The sequence below is a fragment of the Hydra viridissima genome, unplaced genomic scaffold (genome assembly GCF_058129835.1).
Source record: "Hydra viridissima isolate aposymbiotic clone 2 unplaced genomic scaffold, HvirCarnegie_v1 scaffold_1, whole genome shotgun sequence".
Classification (NCBI taxonomy): Eukaryota; Metazoa; Cnidaria; class Hydrozoa; order Anthoathecata; family Hydridae; genus Hydra; species Hydra viridissima.
Window position 1 is genome coordinate 1397501 of NW_028324300.1, and position 19034 is coordinate 1416534.

General features: G+C 28.9%; 2 protein-coding genes and 1 pseudogene across 10 annotated transcripts; all 3 read right to left on the minus strand.

Annotated features, from left to right (window-relative positions):
- Positions 1 to 298: 298 nt before the first annotated feature.
- Positions 299 to 2114, minus strand: LOC149892834 (uncharacterized; annotated as a pseudogene).
- Positions 2115 to 2747: 633 nt separating this feature from the next.
- Positions 2748 to 7560, minus strand: LOC145193786 (uncharacterized). 9 transcript variants are annotated; one of them, XR_016444946.1, is made up of 15 exons: positions 7329 to 7559; positions 7065 to 7231; positions 6788 to 6949; positions 6319 to 6568; positions 5891 to 6058; positions 5556 to 5734; positions 5083 to 5239; positions 4867 to 4973; positions 4544 to 4691; positions 3725 to 3795; positions 3578 to 3611; positions 3429 to 3452; positions 3238 to 3308; positions 2965 to 3050; positions 2748 to 2871 (listed from the first exon to the last, which is right to left on the minus strand). XR_016444946.1 is itself a non-coding variant. In XM_090066632.1 (13 exons), the coding sequence occupies exons 1-12, from the start codon at positions 7423 to 7425 to the stop codon at positions 3261 to 3263; spliced, it is 1578 nt and encodes a 525-aa protein (XP_089922758.1). In that variant the 5' UTR covers positions 7426 to 7560; the 3' UTR covers positions 2748 to 2871; positions 3238 to 3260. The 9 variants fall into 9 exon arrangements, 4 of the variants coding, with proteins under 4 accessions (XP_089922758.1, XP_089922765.1, XP_089922749.1 ...); XR_016444949.1 differs by lacking the exon at positions 4544 to 4691 and having other exon boundaries at positions 7329 to 7560; XR_016444943.1 differs by lacking the exon at positions 3578 to 3611 and having other exon boundaries at positions 7329 to 7560.
- Positions 7561 to 7676: 116 nt separating this feature from the next.
- On the minus strand, positions 7677 to 10225 carry LOC145186390 (uncharacterized). The gene is made up of 2 exons (XM_090080736.1): positions 10210 to 10225; positions 7677 to 9922 (listed from the first exon to the last, which is right to left on the minus strand). The coding sequence occupies exons 1-2, from the start codon at positions 10223 to 10225 to the stop codon at positions 7677 to 7679; spliced, it is 2262 nt and encodes a 753-aa protein (XP_089936862.1).
- Positions 10226 to 19034: the final 8809 nt, after the last annotated feature.

A 19034-nucleotide genomic window follows, 5' to 3' on the forward strand; every position in this document is an offset into this window, starting at 1 on the left:
AAATGGATGGGATGATATAATTAGCTTTCTTATTGCTACTTTGACAGAATTCAACTGATATTGCTTCTGGAAGGATGGGTAGCTTTTAACAAGAGCTATATTATTTAAAGAAAATCATTTCTATCTAAAAAGATTTATTGAAAATAAACAAACAAAGTTTTTAATATGAATAACATGTTAATAACAGTTTTAATGAACCTTATACAAATTAAAACTGAATGTTGCATAACATAACTAAAGTATATAAATAAAACAATTAAAATGAAACTTGTTTCCGGATGAAGAGTTGAAAAAAAAACTACCAAAATAATGTTTTATAGAAACAAATATCTACAGCTGGTATGTATGGGTACATAGAAACAATGTCTTTTACTTTCTCACTAGAAATTTTAATATTATGTCGAAAACAAGGTTCCAATGGAATTGATGGTTCTTCAAGATTACTTCCTGATCCTCTAGTGTTTTTTGGCTTAGACAGCCGTACCTCCTTATAAATATCTGTAAAAAGATTCTTGAAATACACATGACCAGGAGCATTAGATCTATATACAAGTGTTTTGACATTAAAGTATGGAACCTTTTTGTAGTTCATAAGACAGGCAATTTTTAAGAAATTTTTAATGTCCTTTTTTTGCATTTGGTATACAAAAAATGGTTTACGTTGGTTAACATTCAATATTGCTTTTACCAACTTGGGAGGGCTGAATATTTCTGCCGAATGTAATGATTTCTCAATCTGACTATGTATATTATCACATTCTTGAATGGAGCTATGCCCTGGCTCACAATACTTTTGTTCAATGATTTTAATATTTGGATGATCAATAAGAAACTCACGCAATGCAGCTGACATATGACTGTTTCTATTTTGTGGAACACAAGAATCAAACCAAAGTAAAAACTTGTCAATATTAGGAAGATCCTTGTAAACTTAATTTAGCATACATATCACAGTACTGGCAATATCGTTACCGGAATGACCAGACATACCTTCATGCCATAATACACAATATGCTTTTTTGTTCAGCGAAGAGTAACCTGTTAAGTTATAACAGCTGAGCTTTCTTTTATAAAAGAAGTTTCCCACGTTACTTTTTGGCAAGCTCAAGACATTTTGTAGATCAATACAAACTATGGTTGTGGTAGGGGACTTCAACTTTCGATCCTTATCTCTCTCGATCTTTGTTTCATTTTTTGATGCAATATGCTTGTTATACTTTTGGATTTGTTCTTCACTTGCATTTTCAATAATGCAAAATTGGTAGCATGTATCACATAGATCTTTTTTTGGCTTTTGAAATTCAATATTAAATTTGGTGTTAAAAATATTGCGGTACATATATTCCTTTGCTGGTAAAATTTTAAATTGAGTGCAATATGTTAAATACAAATCATAAAGTTTCTTCAAACTTAATGAACCATCAAAGTATTGTTTGCAGGAAATGCTTCGACAATATTGTGACTCAACTCGTGGAAACAAGTTAATATGGTTTTCTATACTCTGTTTAGTCATTTCAAGAACTTTTTTTTTACAATGTTTCCCCCATTTTGTAGGGGCAGGAATACCAGTTTCAAGCTTATTTTCATGATAGTATGGTATTTGCCTGCTGCTGATGTCTAATGTAGACAAATAAAACACCTTACATACACGATGTTTGACATTATCAACAAAGAAATTGTAAAAATAAGTATATTTTCTTCTTGATTTACTTACTTTATTGATCTGAGTCATTTTTTTTATCTAATCGCTCAGTAGTTTTACTAAAAAAGTGTTGCTTTACAATTTGAGACATTCCCCACAATCCATTAAATAATTTTTTTCTCTCGTCTTCTGAAATTTTCACGGAACACTTAAACTTGCAACAATTTCCACAATCTTTTTTATTTTTAATACTTTTTGGTTAAATAACCTTGCCCCTGGTATTTATATATTCTTTTCCTGATTGCCTAAGTTGCTTTCTTTTTGACTGTTTCCGGTTATAACAGTTTGCCTGACGTTTTCTCGTTTTCCCACCATGCGGAGGTAATCGCAGTTGACCAGCAATTGAAGGATGTGTTGAACCATTGGGAGTAACCATGATATTAGCTTGTTGTGGGTAAACTAAAAATAAAAATGAAACCTAAAAAAGTTATGCAATGCAAATAGGTAAAAATAAGATAATTTCTTCCACATATGAAGCAATTTATTTACATTTGAGTCTAAATTTATTTAGTATATACAATATATACAACGTGTAATAATAATTATATATATATATATATATATATATATATATATATACACTCTAAAAAAAAATCCGTTGAATACAACGAATTGGGTAACAGATCAATCCGTCGCTATTGCACCAACGGCTTTTCCGTTAGGTTAACGGATTAAAGTTTTAACGGATTGAAGTCCGTTGATATTTTTCCGACAAAACAATCCTTTTAAATAAAGGAGTTATTACGTTAGTGCATACGTTATTGTAGGGAATAATCAGTTTAAATCATTCCATTATAATTAAAGATGAATTAAGCCACATAATATTGGAATTTGATAATAAAATAATCCTTACATTTTTTAATACATGGATTATTTCATAAAAATATTCTTAATACACATTGGTTCTTACCATTATAAATGTAATAATTACTATCTGATACAAGCAGTACTAATTATACAAACTAACATGGTTGGGAGAAATATAGTGCTCAATTTGTTAGCAAGCTTCAAAAACTCTTTAACTGGACATTGAAAACTAACCAAATATTTATAATAATGTAATTCAGTACACAAACTTTTAATTACAATCAAAATAGTTTTTTTAAAAATATATTTTTAAATATATTTCCATGTTTCACGCTTCAATTCCAGCAACGTGTTGTCAATTCCTAAAGGTAAATATAACATAAAATACAATAAAGAAAATATGGAACCTAAATGATATAAATAGTATGAAATGAAAATAAAATTTTACTAATTACCTTTAAGAAATATATTCATTGCTAATTCTTTATTTTTAAATTGATAATAGAAATTTTTTTATTTTATAAATTTCTGATACCATTTTCTAAAGATAAAGTTCAATGCAACAACTAAATAATATCTTTAACAAAAATGTGTAACAAAAGATAATCTTATCTGATAACTAAAAGGTTCTATAATTTCCACATACTTCAAAACCTGTCAGGAACAAAATAAAAAAAAGGTCTTAAACTTAAATAACGATAAATTAAAACAAAAATAAATAAGCTCACCAAAAGAGTTGCAAATAACAATATCAGAAGTTCAATTTGATACCACATCCCTCGTGTCTAAGTAGCAAATTCTAAACAAATATAAACAAGACATACATAAACTTAGTTGTACCTAACCTAAATAAATATCCCCATCAAAAGAAATGCAAATTACAATCTAATTTTTAATTTTACAACTAATTTAAACTTACAGCGTGATATTGCATGCCATGTGTCTAAAATAGCAAATTATAAGAATATAAACAAGCCATATAAATAAAATTTTGTAAATGACCATTTAGTTTATACTAAAACTGTGTAACTACAAAAAAGCTAGCAAATTAAACTTATTGCAACAAACCTTTTATCTACGATGTAAATGTGATTTAAAGATCCTGTAAACAAAAAATATTGTTAACAACTCATTTTTTAAAATATTTATCTGATGTAACTGACAAATTTATTTAAAAAAAAAAGTATAATAACAAGGAACAAATAACTGTAATACTTGAACATGATTAAACCATTGTAAGTTGATGTCCATGTAAGTCCTTAACTTGCTTAAACTACATATTAAAGCTAAAAACATATAAAATTATAATACAAATATAAAAAACACATCTATTTATTTTTTTATTGTTATATGATTATAGAAAAAACAATTCAAAACTTTATTATTTTTTATGCAATTAACTTAAATATGCTGACAGATAAAACTCTAACAAACAAGATTTTAAAAATAATTTATCAAAAGAATATCTTTCTCAATAAAACGAGCTGCGTGTCATCACACACTTATAAAACTATAACTATTATTATGGCCATTAACTTGTTAGTCATTGATTGACTTAGTTAACAGTGATAACAAGTTATTTTCCAGGTTAAAAATGAAGTGTAAAAGTTTTTAAAATATATAAATGTTTTGTCATCTAAAAATTTATTAAAATTATTGATGATTTTGTAAGACCTTTTTCCTATAGCCATATGGACAAGAATAAAAATAATATTAAATCTCAAATATCTGGAAAATCAAGATAGTTAGAGTAAAGCTATAAAATACAAACAAATTTACACTCTAAAAAACATTTTCAAAAAATATTGTTTTTCAAGACACCTAAATATTATAGGTCATGGGATGTGTTAAAAAAAAATTAGCCACATGACTATGTGGTATATTTTATTAAATTAGCAAGCAGTTCAATAACACATTTAGGCTTTTTTCCATAGTCAAGATCATAATAAGCTTGAATAAACTGCCAAAAATAATTGGAAATCGGATTGTATTGAATGTTAAAACACCAGTAAAGTTTGAGCATTCGATCTATACCTTCCATTATAGATTGGCCCGCATTGATTATTTTTTTTTCGTATGCAATTTTTATTGATAAAATTTTTTCGCCTTCTTGTCCTTGTATTAACAGTACAGGATATGGGTTATCAAGATTTTCTGCAAAATATGAGATTGCATCACCTACCTAAATAATAAAATACTATTTTTAATCCTCAACAATAAAATTTATTGTTGAGGATTTAACACCTCACTGCCGTTTCTCTTCTCTCAAAAAATCAGGTATCTGGTGGTTGTTCTTCTTAATTACATTGCATAAAAATTTTTTAGGCAAAAATTTCTTTTATAGAGATGATACTTACATTGCATATCATGATGTGTTCCATTATCTCAGGAGCAGATTTCCTTTGCTTTCCTCCTTGTCGCAGTAAATAGCATAACATTTTGCATGCATTGTACACTCTCCAATCTAGGTAATAAATAATTATTTTTTCATAAAAGTTTTTTTAAAGCATACCATTTTCAACGGTATGCTTAAAAAAATTTTTATGATAAAATTTGAAATACAAAGAGTATACCAATGTTGCTCTGGTTAGGTGCATTGACTAGATTTGTCAGATAAAGAACTTTCATTTGTCCACAATACTGAAACAGTGGCTGAACGATTTTAGTCAAAAACGTATCCATTACATTCAGCTTACATAAAGGATATTTGGTTGAAAATTCCATATCAATCTAAAAAAGTCAATATTATTTCAAAAAAACTTATCAAATACAAAATGGTTTTTGAAAAAAAAAGCAAGGTGTTATAAAATTTGACAGAGTGTATTCTATTCAATTGATGTCCAAAAGTTTATAATCGAATATAATACAAATCTAATCGTATAGTATAGTAGTATAAGCAAAAGTTATTTCTAAAACTAGACACTGAAAGTGTTACAAGTAAAAAAAACATTTCATGTTATTGTTAAAGATATGTCACACATAAAAAAATAAAAAGTATGTTTAAACATAAAATTTCAAATATATAAAAGCAAATACAGAATATTACCAGTTTGGGAATTAAGGCAAATTTGGGATAATTTGTTATAATAGTAGACAAGATTGGTTTCTCATCTGCAATCCATGTCTGTCGCAAACAAAAGGTAGATTGCGTACATTGTTTTATTTCCTCAACTCTCGACAAGGCAAGATATCTTAGTTTCTCAACATCTTCAATGTTTGAAACACCTTTATAAAAGTGACAGTTTATTTAAAATTTTTCACCATTATATAATATTTTGCAAATGAAATTAAAATTAAATCACAATCTAGAAAAACCACTGAACTGGATTCTATTATTGAAGATTTAGTATACATGTTCATAAACTTAAAATGAAAATAAACCTCCACAAATCATACAATCTGCCAAGTCACGAGGACACCCTTCTTTCAATTGTTTTGAGCACGAGGCTCCTTCTGTTTGTTCTGTAAATGACCCCAAAACAGTAGAATCAGGTATTTTGATTTTATCTGCTTCCCTTTTTTTTGACCATGAATGCTTTTTAGCTGAAGCTAAATGAACATCGTAAATACTTTCTTAATTATTACCATTATAAGAGGTAAATGCATGAATTAAGAACAATTTTATTTATAATTTGTAGTGCCACTTTACTATGAGCTGATTCCTCCATGAAAGTTGGGTGGGGGTAGAAGTTCCTTTAAATATTTATAATACAACTTTAAATGTTTCATGATGACATTAAAATGAGAAACACAATTGAAAAATAGAAGCCAGTGTTTTTATAATAATACAAATGTTATAAAATACTCACGTAACAATTTTCTCCTAGCATTTTCCAGAGCCCTGTCAAGATACCCATGATAACTTACAGGATCATAAAAAAGGGTGCTTGGCAATCCAAGTGTTTCGCCTGGCAATACTGCAACATTACTTTTTTGAAATTTGTTTGGATAGTTTCCATAAAGACAAACCATTTTGTGCACAACCACTCTAACAATATGTTGTCTTGCATTGCAATTGACATTGAAATTATTTATTTCACTCATATATTGTAAGGTATTCTTTTAACAAAGATAAGGAAATTTTTTTTATTAGGAAAAACATAATAAATTATAGTAAATGTAAAGCAGTAAAATAAAAATAATAAATGCACTACTAATGCAGTTTTTTTTTTCCTGTAATTTAAACAATTACTGTTGACAATACCTATAATTTATAGGACATAGTAGACAATTAATGAAACTTCATAATTTTAAAAATATATTCCGCTACATACTCACCGGATGTTGTGCTAGGTAAGCTTTTAACGTTTTTGAACAAGAAAATGTGTCATCCTGCTTAAGGCTCAACGAGGTTTGATCATTAAACACAAATGCTTTATTGGCATCAACAAAATCATCTTTTATACTTGCAGAACTGCAAACTTCAGGTGTACACGCAATCTGTGTAATGTGGTATTAATATCTTTTTTATACAAAAATAAATTTAAAAATATATAAATGGATTTAAATCATTAAAAACATGTAAATTTTGAATACTTTAAAATAATTTGCTTACCAAGTTATTAGGTACCCATTTCTCATCATTGACAAGCACTGTAATATTTGTGCCACTATCAGAAAAATGCTTCAGAACTTCATAGTCAAAATCATCAATTTCTGTTCCATCACTTTGAAATGCAAATCTTAAATCATTTCCAGACAACAAACCAAATTTACTGGCAACTAAAATAGCAAATGACTACAAGTTTTACAAACTCTCCGTAAAAAAAATTTAAAACAAAACATAAAATGCTATCTATTTATCTAATAATTATTTCACCTTTAGTAACGAAGTCTTCATCTTTCTTCAGCAGAATTAACTTTTTTTTTGATTGATCAACAGACCATATTTTCAAAATTAGAGACATTCTATACATATCATTCAACAATGATATAAATCAAAACAAAAATCATAAATTGTTTTCAAAATTACTTTATATAAACATAACAAGTATTATAAAGCAGTATTTGCTTAAAAAAACAACACCTTCATGTAATAAATATTAAAAAATGAGAAAAAGAGTACTTGTTAAAATGTACAACTCTGTAAGTAATCAAAAATTTAAAGTTATTCTCAATAAGTAATGAATTTAACTATTGACAAAATCATAACTGCTAACAATAACAATTAAAAAATTCTATAGCGTATGCCGACAAACATTTGATCATTTAAGTTAGTAATGTTATAAGGGTGATAATCTTTACAATCATCTGCATTGATAACAATATTTTTAAACAAATTTTCATTTCTTTTTACCACATAAGCATGAAAATGCTCATTGAAATTAACTGTTTCTAGTGGATTCAACACCAAAAAAGTTTTAGGTTTAATATGAACAATGCAGAGCAACTCTCCTAATTGTGGATAACTTTCAACAACATCATGACATAAAATGCAACCTAATTTCATTTCATATGATCCAAAAGTAATTGAATGAGCAACATAAACCTCATCAAATATATTTAAATTCAATGATTCACATATGGTGTTTCCAATTTCTACCTGCAAATTTCCAACAATAACCTTATCACATTTACCAAGCTGCTTATTATCTGAATACAATGACCTACTAAATAAGCAATTAGCAAGTTTCAATTGGTATCGATGCATGACTGAGTAACAGATGTTTTTAAAGTTACGTATAACTGAAGAAAGTTCTTTAGCAAAACGATGTTTTGCCTCAAATCGCATACACCAATATCTACTTAATGGCCCAAACTTAGCCATACACTCTGGGTAATGCAGCATAAAGTGATGCTTTGGGATTAAACTGTTTTCTGGGTAAACTGATTTAAAGTAGTAATGATGCTCTTCGATTAAAAATTCAAGTTGAGTAATAAGACCATCTGTTATTTCAGGAGCAAAAATAATATCCAAACATCCTAATAATAGAACCAAAAGTTTCCAGTGGGGTTCTTCATCTGGAATATATTTGCCTATCATGAGAGGCAAATTCCGTATCAAGCACCATGATTCAGCAGCTTCAATACGTAAATTCTGAAGATTTATTTCTGGTGGTTTGCTATTTTTGTCTGCCAAGGAGTAATTAAAATTATTTATTGCATTATTTATATCTACAAGGGAAATAATTTTTTTGTCTGTAAGAGTCCGTAACACAAGACATATTTCTAACGGCACTACTCCTTCCAACAAATCATGCATACAATCTACAGCACTTTGTTCTATACAGTGAAACCAGTTAAGACAGTTTAAAGAACAACCATGTTTTATGCCAGTTTTGGAAGGATCATAATCAGTTGATTGAGACTCAACTACACACAGATTGTAATCAGCTATTGTTCGTTTTTCAAAAACTATTGACCTATAGGTTTCTTGCAATTCAGATTGAGTACATTTACAAAAACGACAAAAATAGGTGGCACGAAAACTTTCCATAAAACCAAATAAGGAATGTGCTCCTAAATTATCTGCAGAAAAAATGACAATTATTGCATGAATAGTTATTTTCTTTCCATTTACTATAACTTGAACCCCTTGCTCACTTTCTAATTCTTGGAGCTGACATAAAACATTTTTCAAAATGTTATCATATGAATAGCTTGTAATATTGGCATCTAAAGCATACCATATTCCAATCAAATAAATGCTGTCTGTCTTGGACTGATACTCTGGCAAAACATTTCTAACTTGCATGTATAAAGCCTCAAGTTTATGAACAATTGTATGACTTCCTAACACATTAGTTACTTCAAATGCATCAACAAAAAAATGAAGTAAAAATGTTTTTGGATATTTTTGGAGAAAAGGATGACTGTGAAATCTTCGTGTGTCAAAGAAATCTCTAATTCTTGTTGGAATTGAACTAGGACGGTACATTGGAAAAATAATTTTTTCAGATGCAGACTCCATTATCTTTGCAAGAAGCTGATCAATTGGAACAAAATAACATTTATCTTCTACAATTACATATTGCATTGATTTTAAACCAGCTGAAAATCTTTGTTCTAATCGCATGCCAAGAGGTATTTCTATCGGTTTTATAAAAAAACCATTGTCCACTAACCACTTTTCCCTTTTATGAATTGTATCAATGTTATTTGTTATATTACAAATGTTTTGCATTTTTATTAAAGCTTCATTGATACTTGTATTATCCTGTGTTAAACTTAACTGGATTATCAGATCTTTAAGCAATTGTGAACCAAAAAATGATATGTCATTTACAACTCCAATTATATTTTCCATTATCATTTGTGAGTTACTTAAAGTAATGTTACCTTTTGCAGATAATTCTGAAAAAAATTTCATAATTGAAACTTCCAAGTTAATGGATGTGGTTTGTTCTACATCCTCAATAATGTCATCTGTGTTAATCCTTTGGCTTTCAATTGTTATTTCTTCATCAGTGATATCTAAAAAAAAGTTACAGAAAACAATTTATATAAAAGAAAAAATTTATATATATATATATAAATGTATATATATATATATATATATATATATATATATATATATATATATATATATATATATATATATATATATATATATACATATATATATATATATATATATATATATATATATATATATATAATATATGTAACATACATACATACATACATACATACATACATACATACATACATACATACATACATACATACATACATACATACATACATACATACATACATACATACATACATAATCATTCTCTAGATATTTTTATACTCACTGAAACTTGGATAAAGTCAGACGACCCTACTGCAATTCAAGAAGATATGGCCCCAACAGGCTTTAAAACAATTCAGTACTGTCGATCAGATCATCGTGGAGGAGGCATTGCAATAATATACCGAGACAACTTAAATATCAAACCACTCTCACTATTGTCTACCTGCCTGTCTTATGAGCGTACATCTGCCAAACTAAATCTGGCAAATAATATCTACAATATTATTGCTATTTATCGATCAAATCCAATCATTCCAACAAATATTTTCTTTTTCGAATTATCTGACCTCCTAGAAGAACTTCAAACATTATCTGGAGAAATACTTCTGTGTGGTGACTTTAACTGCCCAGGTAATACTCCAACAACCTGCAATTCAAGACTTGCTGAGATTCTAGAGACCTACAACATGAAACAAAGAGTTCAATCTCCAACTCGCATATCACCTACTACCGGTATAGCCAACTTGCTTGATCTAGTAATAAGTCGACATGATGATATTTCACTCAACAATATTCAAGTAACTGATGAGGGTATTTCAGATCACTATATGATTCAGGTTACACTTTATCATCAACCATCAAAGAGTAAAACTGTTTGGTTTTCAAAACGAAACTTTAGAAAGCTAAACTTGTCATGCTTTATAAAAGAATTGCAAGTAATGCCATGTTGCTTATCACCTGAAAACAATGTGGATGATTATGCTGAACAAATAAAATCAAATATAACAACTGTTCTCGATCATTTAGCACCCGTTCGGAAATATTCAATGCGAATTGGTAAACATGATGATAAATGGTTGTCTTCAGATGCCAAGAATAAAAAAATCAGACGTCGTAAACTGGAGCGTTGTTATAAAAAAACTGGAAACTTATCAGATAAAAAACTATATCGAATTGCATGCCGTGAGGCATCAGCAGCAATACATAAATCAAGATGTGATCATTATAAGGCAAAGCTAAATTCAGCATATGGTAATCAGAAAGAAACATGGAATATTATTAAGAAATTACTACATTCAAATAGCTCTAAAACTAAAAACGCAATACCAGAAGCAAAATGCAATATAATAAGTCAATATTTCATACACAAACTTGAAAGTATAAAAAATACTATCCAGGAAAGGCTTGCGAATAGCCCAAAATCTAAATTCATTTCTGAGTTATATCCCCCGGTAAGCTTTTTAACAACATTTGGTACAGTCACACCTGCAGATGTATCAAAAATAATCAAAGCTCTCAAACCTAAGACATCGCCACTTGATATTATTCCAACAAACATCCTTAAATCTTGTTCAGAACTTTTCAGTCCAATTATAGCTCGCCTTGCTGACCTCTCATTCAAATCTGGAATTTTCCCAGCCTCATATAAAGTTGCTCAAATAACACCAATTCCCAAAAAATCAGGACTAGCAGAATTTGACTTATCAAATCTACGCCCAATATCAAATCTCAATACAATTTCCAAAATTCTTGAAAAGCTTGCATTATCTCGTCTCCTTCCACACGTAACTTCATCTATTAACTTCAATCCTTTACAATCTGGTTTTAGATCGAATCACTCAACTGAAACAGCACTATTAAAGATATGCAATGACATCCTGCTAAATATTGATGATGCTTTGAACACTATTCTCCTATCTCTGGACATATCTTCAGCATTTGATACAATTGATCACAGCCTGCTGATTTCCCGTGTTAAAGATGAATTTGGTGTCACAGATATTGCACTAAAATGGCTGACATCATACTTGCACTCTCGAAAATCTTTTGTTTCTATTGGATCAACAAAATCTAGACTAATGGCAAATTCAACAGGAGTACCACAGGGTAGTGTATTAGGCCCATTTCTATTTTCCATGTTTGTTTCACCTGTATATCGTATTATAGCTAAGCTTGGTACCAATCATCATCAATATGCTGATGATACCCAACTTTATACTGCCATCAACCCAGGCATAGATAGTATTAATAAAATCAATGTGTGTGCTAATGCATTAACAAAGTGGTTTCTAGAAAATGGACTTCTGCTCAACCCAAATAAAACAGAAGCTGTTTTATTTGGATCTAGAAAACAAATTAGCAAGCATAAAAATGATTCAAAAATTGTTTTTTCTGGAACAACACTAAATATGATAAATTCAGTAAAAATCCTTGGTGTCACCCTAGATTCATCGCTCTCTATGGACAAACACATAAACAACACTATTAAATCCTGCAATTACCATATTCGAGCACTACGCCACATTCGGCTGTGTCTGACTAAAGAAGCTGCAAATACAATTGCATGTGGCATTGTTAACTCTCAGCTTGACTATTGTAACAGTCTTTTATCTGGTACTAATCAAAAAAATATTAAAAAACTCCAACGAATTCAAAATAGCTTATCTCGAATCATTTTCAATTCTGCTATTCATTTAAATTCAGAAATATTGCTGAAATCTCTTCACTGGTTGCCAATAAATCAAAGAATAATCTATAAGATATCAGTTATCACATATAAAATTTTATTATCTAAATCTCCAGCATATCTATTTGAACTCCTAGAAATCCGAACTTCAAAACATAATACTAGGTCATTAGACAGTTGTCAACTTACACGTCGTCAGCAAAAAACTTCTCTGGGCTCAAATTCTTTTTGTATGACTGCACCTCGAATTTGGAATGGTTTATCTATGAACACGCGAAACTCAACCTCTTTAGAAACATTTAAAAAAAGACTAAAATATGAACTTTTTATAAACGCTTTTTCAAACTCATAGCTAACTTGTTTTAGTGCTTCTGAATTACTTCATCACTATTGTGATTGTTGTAAATAATGGCACTTTAATCTCTAATTATTATTATTATTATTATTATATATATATAATATATGTAACATACATACATACATACATACATACATACATACATACATACATACATACATACATACATACATACATACATACATACATACATACATACATACATACATACATACATACATACATACATACATACATACATACATACATACATACATACATACATACATACATACATACATACATACATACATACATACATACATACATACATACATACATACATACATACGATTGAACAAAATAAAAAGAAACTAACTAGTGGTAGTTGAACTTGCAGCTTTGATCTCATCAGGAATTGTTGAATGCTGGGTTTCATAATGTTTTCTTAACTTTATGAAACTTAGGAAAACTCTACTGCATTTATCAAAAGTGCATTTGACTTCTGAACCTCTCGAAGTCAATCCATGTAAATTTCGAAAATGAGAAAAAAGGACATGTAATGAAGAAAAATACAATCTACAGAGGAAGCACTTCATAATTTCTTTCGGTAACCTTTTTAAAAAAAAATTTTTTTTTTTTCAACGTATTTTATTATTTAATCCGTTGAATTAATGGAATTTCGAAGATTACGTAATTTGTTAACTTTACTCCGTTAATTTTGTTGTTTTTGGAAACGAATTACTTCGTTAAGTTAACGGAGACACGCAGTCCGTTACTTTTTCTAACGGATTGTTTTTAGAGTGTATATATATATATATATATATATATATAACAACAGTTTTAAATGTATTCTATTAAAATAGAGTGCTCAATGTTCTTAAAAGAACAGAGCAATGATAAATTATTATAAATCATTAATTTCAATTTTTAACACAATATTTTGTCAATAAAGGCTCTTCAGAAATCTCAGAAACATCTTCAGAAATATATATATATATATATATATATATATATATATATATATATATATATATATATATATATATATATATATATATATATATATATATTGTGTTATCATCTTATTAGAACCTTACGGATTCTGTTATATATGTGACATACACACACTAGTGCATATGTCACATATACAAGAGAATCCGTGAGGTTCTATTAAGATGATAACACATATCCTACTAAAATAATGTGCTGGATTTTTTTTAATACTAAAAAAAGCCGATTAGCACTAGAACATATAAGAAAATACCTGTATTTTGGTTTATTTCTCCAAGATCTACATTAATATTTTCCGTCATTTTAAAATTTTAAAGAGGAAATAAACAAGAACACGTGTTATTTTATGCGATTTATAAACAATTTTATTGGTTGTTGGAAATAGAACAAAATAACATTAATAACTATCGCTATTTTGCACATAGAACAATCGGTTACATCTAATTTGACACTATTTAGTTTTTTTTTTTCAATTTTAAAAGTAATACAGCTAGAAAGAAAGTATAACAAAAAAAGAGAAAAAGGTATAAACTCATTTTTTTCAAATTTCGAGATAATTCTAACCTGACGACATGCCAATAGATTCTCTTTAAAGTGCAATCGTTACTGAGTTAAGTTTTTGCAGAGTCTCGTTTATCAACTGAAGATCATTTTCTTCCCTGGCAGACAACATTTAATCTATTAGCTCGGGCATTTTATCAAAGTTCCCTTCGCTGAAAAATGGTTTAAGACGAAAATATCGTTTTATCATTTCTGAAGTACTTGACCATCGTGTTGTGTGTCTTTGAATAGCACAAAGAGAAGTCAACAAATGGAGTTTTCTGGCTAGCTTTAAATTTTTGAATTTACCCATAGGCGTATTTGTCTTATTGATGATATGTTTATGTTTGAGTAAAAATATTTCCATAGCCATATTGAACCTGTGAGAGGCACATCCTATTAATGGAACATTGCACAGATTTGCAAGGGCCTTATTTGTTTCACAGTTGTCACCTATTAAAGATGTTACGTTAGTCGTATTTTTGCGAAGAATATTTTGAAGAACCCGTGATAAATGTTCAAAGTGGGCTTTTGCTGTAAACTCTGTTTCATATCTTATAGGTGAAAAGGCAATTAATGCAGTACTGTACTCATTTTCACTGGCATTATTAGGATATGATACAAAAAATGCCACATAGTGCGTACTTCCGTTTGACCATCCATTAAAAGCAATTGCGAAATTTTCTGGAACTATGTTAGCAATTTCTACTTCAACCTTTTCAGTCAGCAAATTTATGTACTTTTTCATGGTTTTTATGGAAATATTTTCTAATTTAAAATATTTTTGCGTGAGAGAGTTTTCTACAAATGAAAATGGTTTAAGGCCACAAGTCACCCATTCTGTCCATGAATACATATTGTCGGCAATCTTTGCTATTATCGGTCCTGGAATATGAGTAAAACCACTAAACTGTTTAATCGGGTGTTGTGTTGAAGTTGAAGAAGTATTATATTCTATATATTCTGGATGCATACTTTTAACATAATTAAATAAAGTGGTCCATCCTGTCCCAGTTTTCTGGCGTAGTTTTTTTCCGCACTTACAGGTCCAATTACTGTCATTAGCTTCATTTTTCTTGAAGTAAATGTTGATTATTTCTTTTGTATTCATTGTTAGCGAGATTTATAAAAATCCTAAAAAGGAATTTTTTTACTTTATGTGCACATATAAACATAGTTAATAGCACAATTGAAATGAACATGCGTATACACGCGTATTATTGGTTATGCGTCAATCTATTCTTAACCTTATATGCGTATACAGCTCGAAATGCTTATACATGCGTATTATTGCTTATGCGTCATTCTATCTTTAACTTTTTATGGTTAAAAACAGGTGCTAAACTAAAAATTACACAAAAGTATAATATGATCTCGGTAAATAATATTAATGGCAAAATTTATCAATAACCAATTAATTGCAATTCTGACCCAATTAATTAATTGGTTTAAAAAATATTTTCAATCAATTAATTGGTATTAAAATTTTTTCAATCAATTAATTGCAATCAATTAATTGCAACTAATTGTTTGCCCAAATAATTTTTCCCCGCCCTTGTATACTAATACTACAATACATTTTATGAGGATATACAAGGAATAATGAGCCGAGGGACCCCCTACTTTTTTCTAAATTTTAATAATAAAGTATAAAAAGATGTATAGAAGTCTTTGTGACTCCCGTCACTTCCGCTCAAATTTGATAAAAGTTATCAAAGTTAAAAGTACTTTTACCATTACTTTTATACTACATTACAATACTAAATTTCAATTTTAATTTGAAAATCGTAACCTTTTAAAAGCAAGCCTTGAAGTAAATTAATACAAAAAATTACATTTATTATTACTTTTACACTGCAATTCAATACTAATTTTTAATTTTTTTTTTAGTTTTTAACAGTGCTATTATACATCCTTCATGCTTTTAATATATTTTATTTTTTATTTTCATAGTTATATTTAATGTTAGTCTCGACTGCTTTTAGTAGTTTCTTTTTTTTTTGAAATTGCATCTTTGAATTCTGTGCAAGTATATAGTATGTTAAAAAATATACAAAAATCGCTTCTGACTGAGTCAACACATAAACGATTTCTTTCATTGGTCCAAACACTTCCCATAACACTGAATATTTTTTCGACATTTGCATTTGAAACCGGTATAGCAGTCTAAAGTTAATCCCGTCAATAAATACTCCCGGAGTATTTATTTCCTAGGAAATATGTACTCCGGGAGTATTTTTATACTAGGAAATAATTACTCACGGGAGTAATTATTTCCTGGGATAAAAATACTCCCCCAGGATATAAGTACTCCCCTAAAGTTGAATTTTGAAATATATAAATATAACACTGAATTTGAGGTGGCGCGTCGCATCTCTCTGATGCGTACTGATTAAATAATTTTAAGCGTAACAACATTGGTTAAAAAACAGATGGTTTTTACAGTATTTTTACATTGAAAAGAGGTTGCATCTTTTATTATTTTACTTCCTTTAAAGTTTTCAAAAATATTATAAAAATACCGTGGCACCTCCAAATTTTATCAAGAGGATATTTTTTCTTTCTACCTGTACCGTTTTTTTTGGTAATCGGCTTTAATCGGCATTTTATTGGGTTTCCCATGGTTAATTTTTTATTTTTATTTTAAACAGTTATATCTTGTAGTATTTAGAATCCTTATGATTCCTTGGGATTATCATGAGAAAATCCCTTATTAAAAATTTCTTCCTAATTTTTCTTTTCTAAAAAAATGCTAATACTGGAACCCAGCACTATTTTTGGCCTGCGGTTTTGGTACAAAAAAATAATAGATAAAAGTAATTATTTACAGTTTGTAAAGTTTTACAGTTGTAATTATTGTGTTTGAATACAATATTTATAAACAAAAAAAATTCTTTTGAGGAAAAGGTAAAAGATGCTGAGACTTTAAACATGATAACAAGTGTCCCCGCATTTTCAATACATCAAAGTTCGTTTCCATAGGTGATTTACCTGCTAATAATTCGGCTGCAAAGGCAACAGCAAACAATCCACAATTAAAATCATCTGTTTGTTTTTGTACAGGCAGAAAAGATATAAGTAAGTCTTCATTACTATTAACATTGTTTTTATATAAAGACTGAACACATTTCAAAGAAACAGGATTCAGTGAATCATAAAGACTATCACAAATATTGACTCTTCCATTAGAACAAAATGTAAGAAACCAATGGCATGAACCATTATGCATAAGTTGAATATGTTCAGTATTGACTGGCTGGTATGGATTATTTGAACATTTTTGAGAATTTAGTACAGATTGGAATTCTGCATTTGGTCCTAGCTGTTTACAAATAAGCATTTGGGCAGCATCCATGATGTTGTCATTTAGCCACGAATTATGAGACAACAAAATCTGTTTATCTTCATTTTTAAGATGATAAAGATTTGGAAAATTTAACCATAGTTTTTGAGGTTTTAAAGCCTTTTTTGAGTCAACTGAATTGATTATTTGATGTGATTTCCAAAATGTTTGTTCAACTGTAAACCATGAATGTTTTTCTGCACAAATGATAATCCATGCAGATTTCCATTTTTCATTATTGACAATATTGTTCAAGCAAGCTGCAACTCCACTAAAAGATCCAAATATTTTTAATAACTTTTGAATACTTACTTTTATTCTATTGTTCCGTTGCATTAAACTTGAGAGTTCGTGATCTTGAAATTTAAGGAAAATACGCGGAAGAAGAAACTTTTTTTTTTGTTGCAAAATGTTTTTAAATCTCTTACAGGTATGATACAACGATTGATATGTTTCCGTAACAATAATGGATGTTTTCACTGCACTAATCAATATCATTTCAACAACTTCGTCAGGTAACATGCACCATAAACTTGTAACTTTTTCTTCAGTTTCAACACAAGAACTCAACATATCATTATATAATGACTTTTTATTTTTATCAATGTATGGCTTAAGTAAAGTAACGTAGTATTTTTTCTTTAGAGTAGTATTTTTAACCAAAGTGCACAAGTTGTTTTTAGAAATTGAATGTACTGTATATGGACCAAGCCATTTAAATGAAAATTTTCCTCCTTTTCTATCTATCCTTTTTTGATTTTTTAAAAGAACTTTATCATTAATTCCAATCAAATGAGGTGCTTGATGGCGTTTATTATAATCTTTCTGCTGTTTATTTTGAGCAGTTTGAATGTTTTTGAATGCGGTATGGTAAACTTTTTCTCGTAAAGAAATAAAAGAAGTAAGAACTGCATCAAAAGTTTCTCTGTCAAAACTTTCAATGTCATGCTTTTTAATATCAACCATTCCGTATTTAACATCTACAGGTAAAGTGGGTTCTCGATTATATAATAGAAAAAATGGTGAATATTTTGTTGAAGTGTGCTTGCTAACACGATGTGCAAATAAAATTCCTTCAATAATGTAGGGCCTTTCTACAGCTTTTTCATCAAGAACTTTAACTAATGCTTCTTTTATAGTTCTATT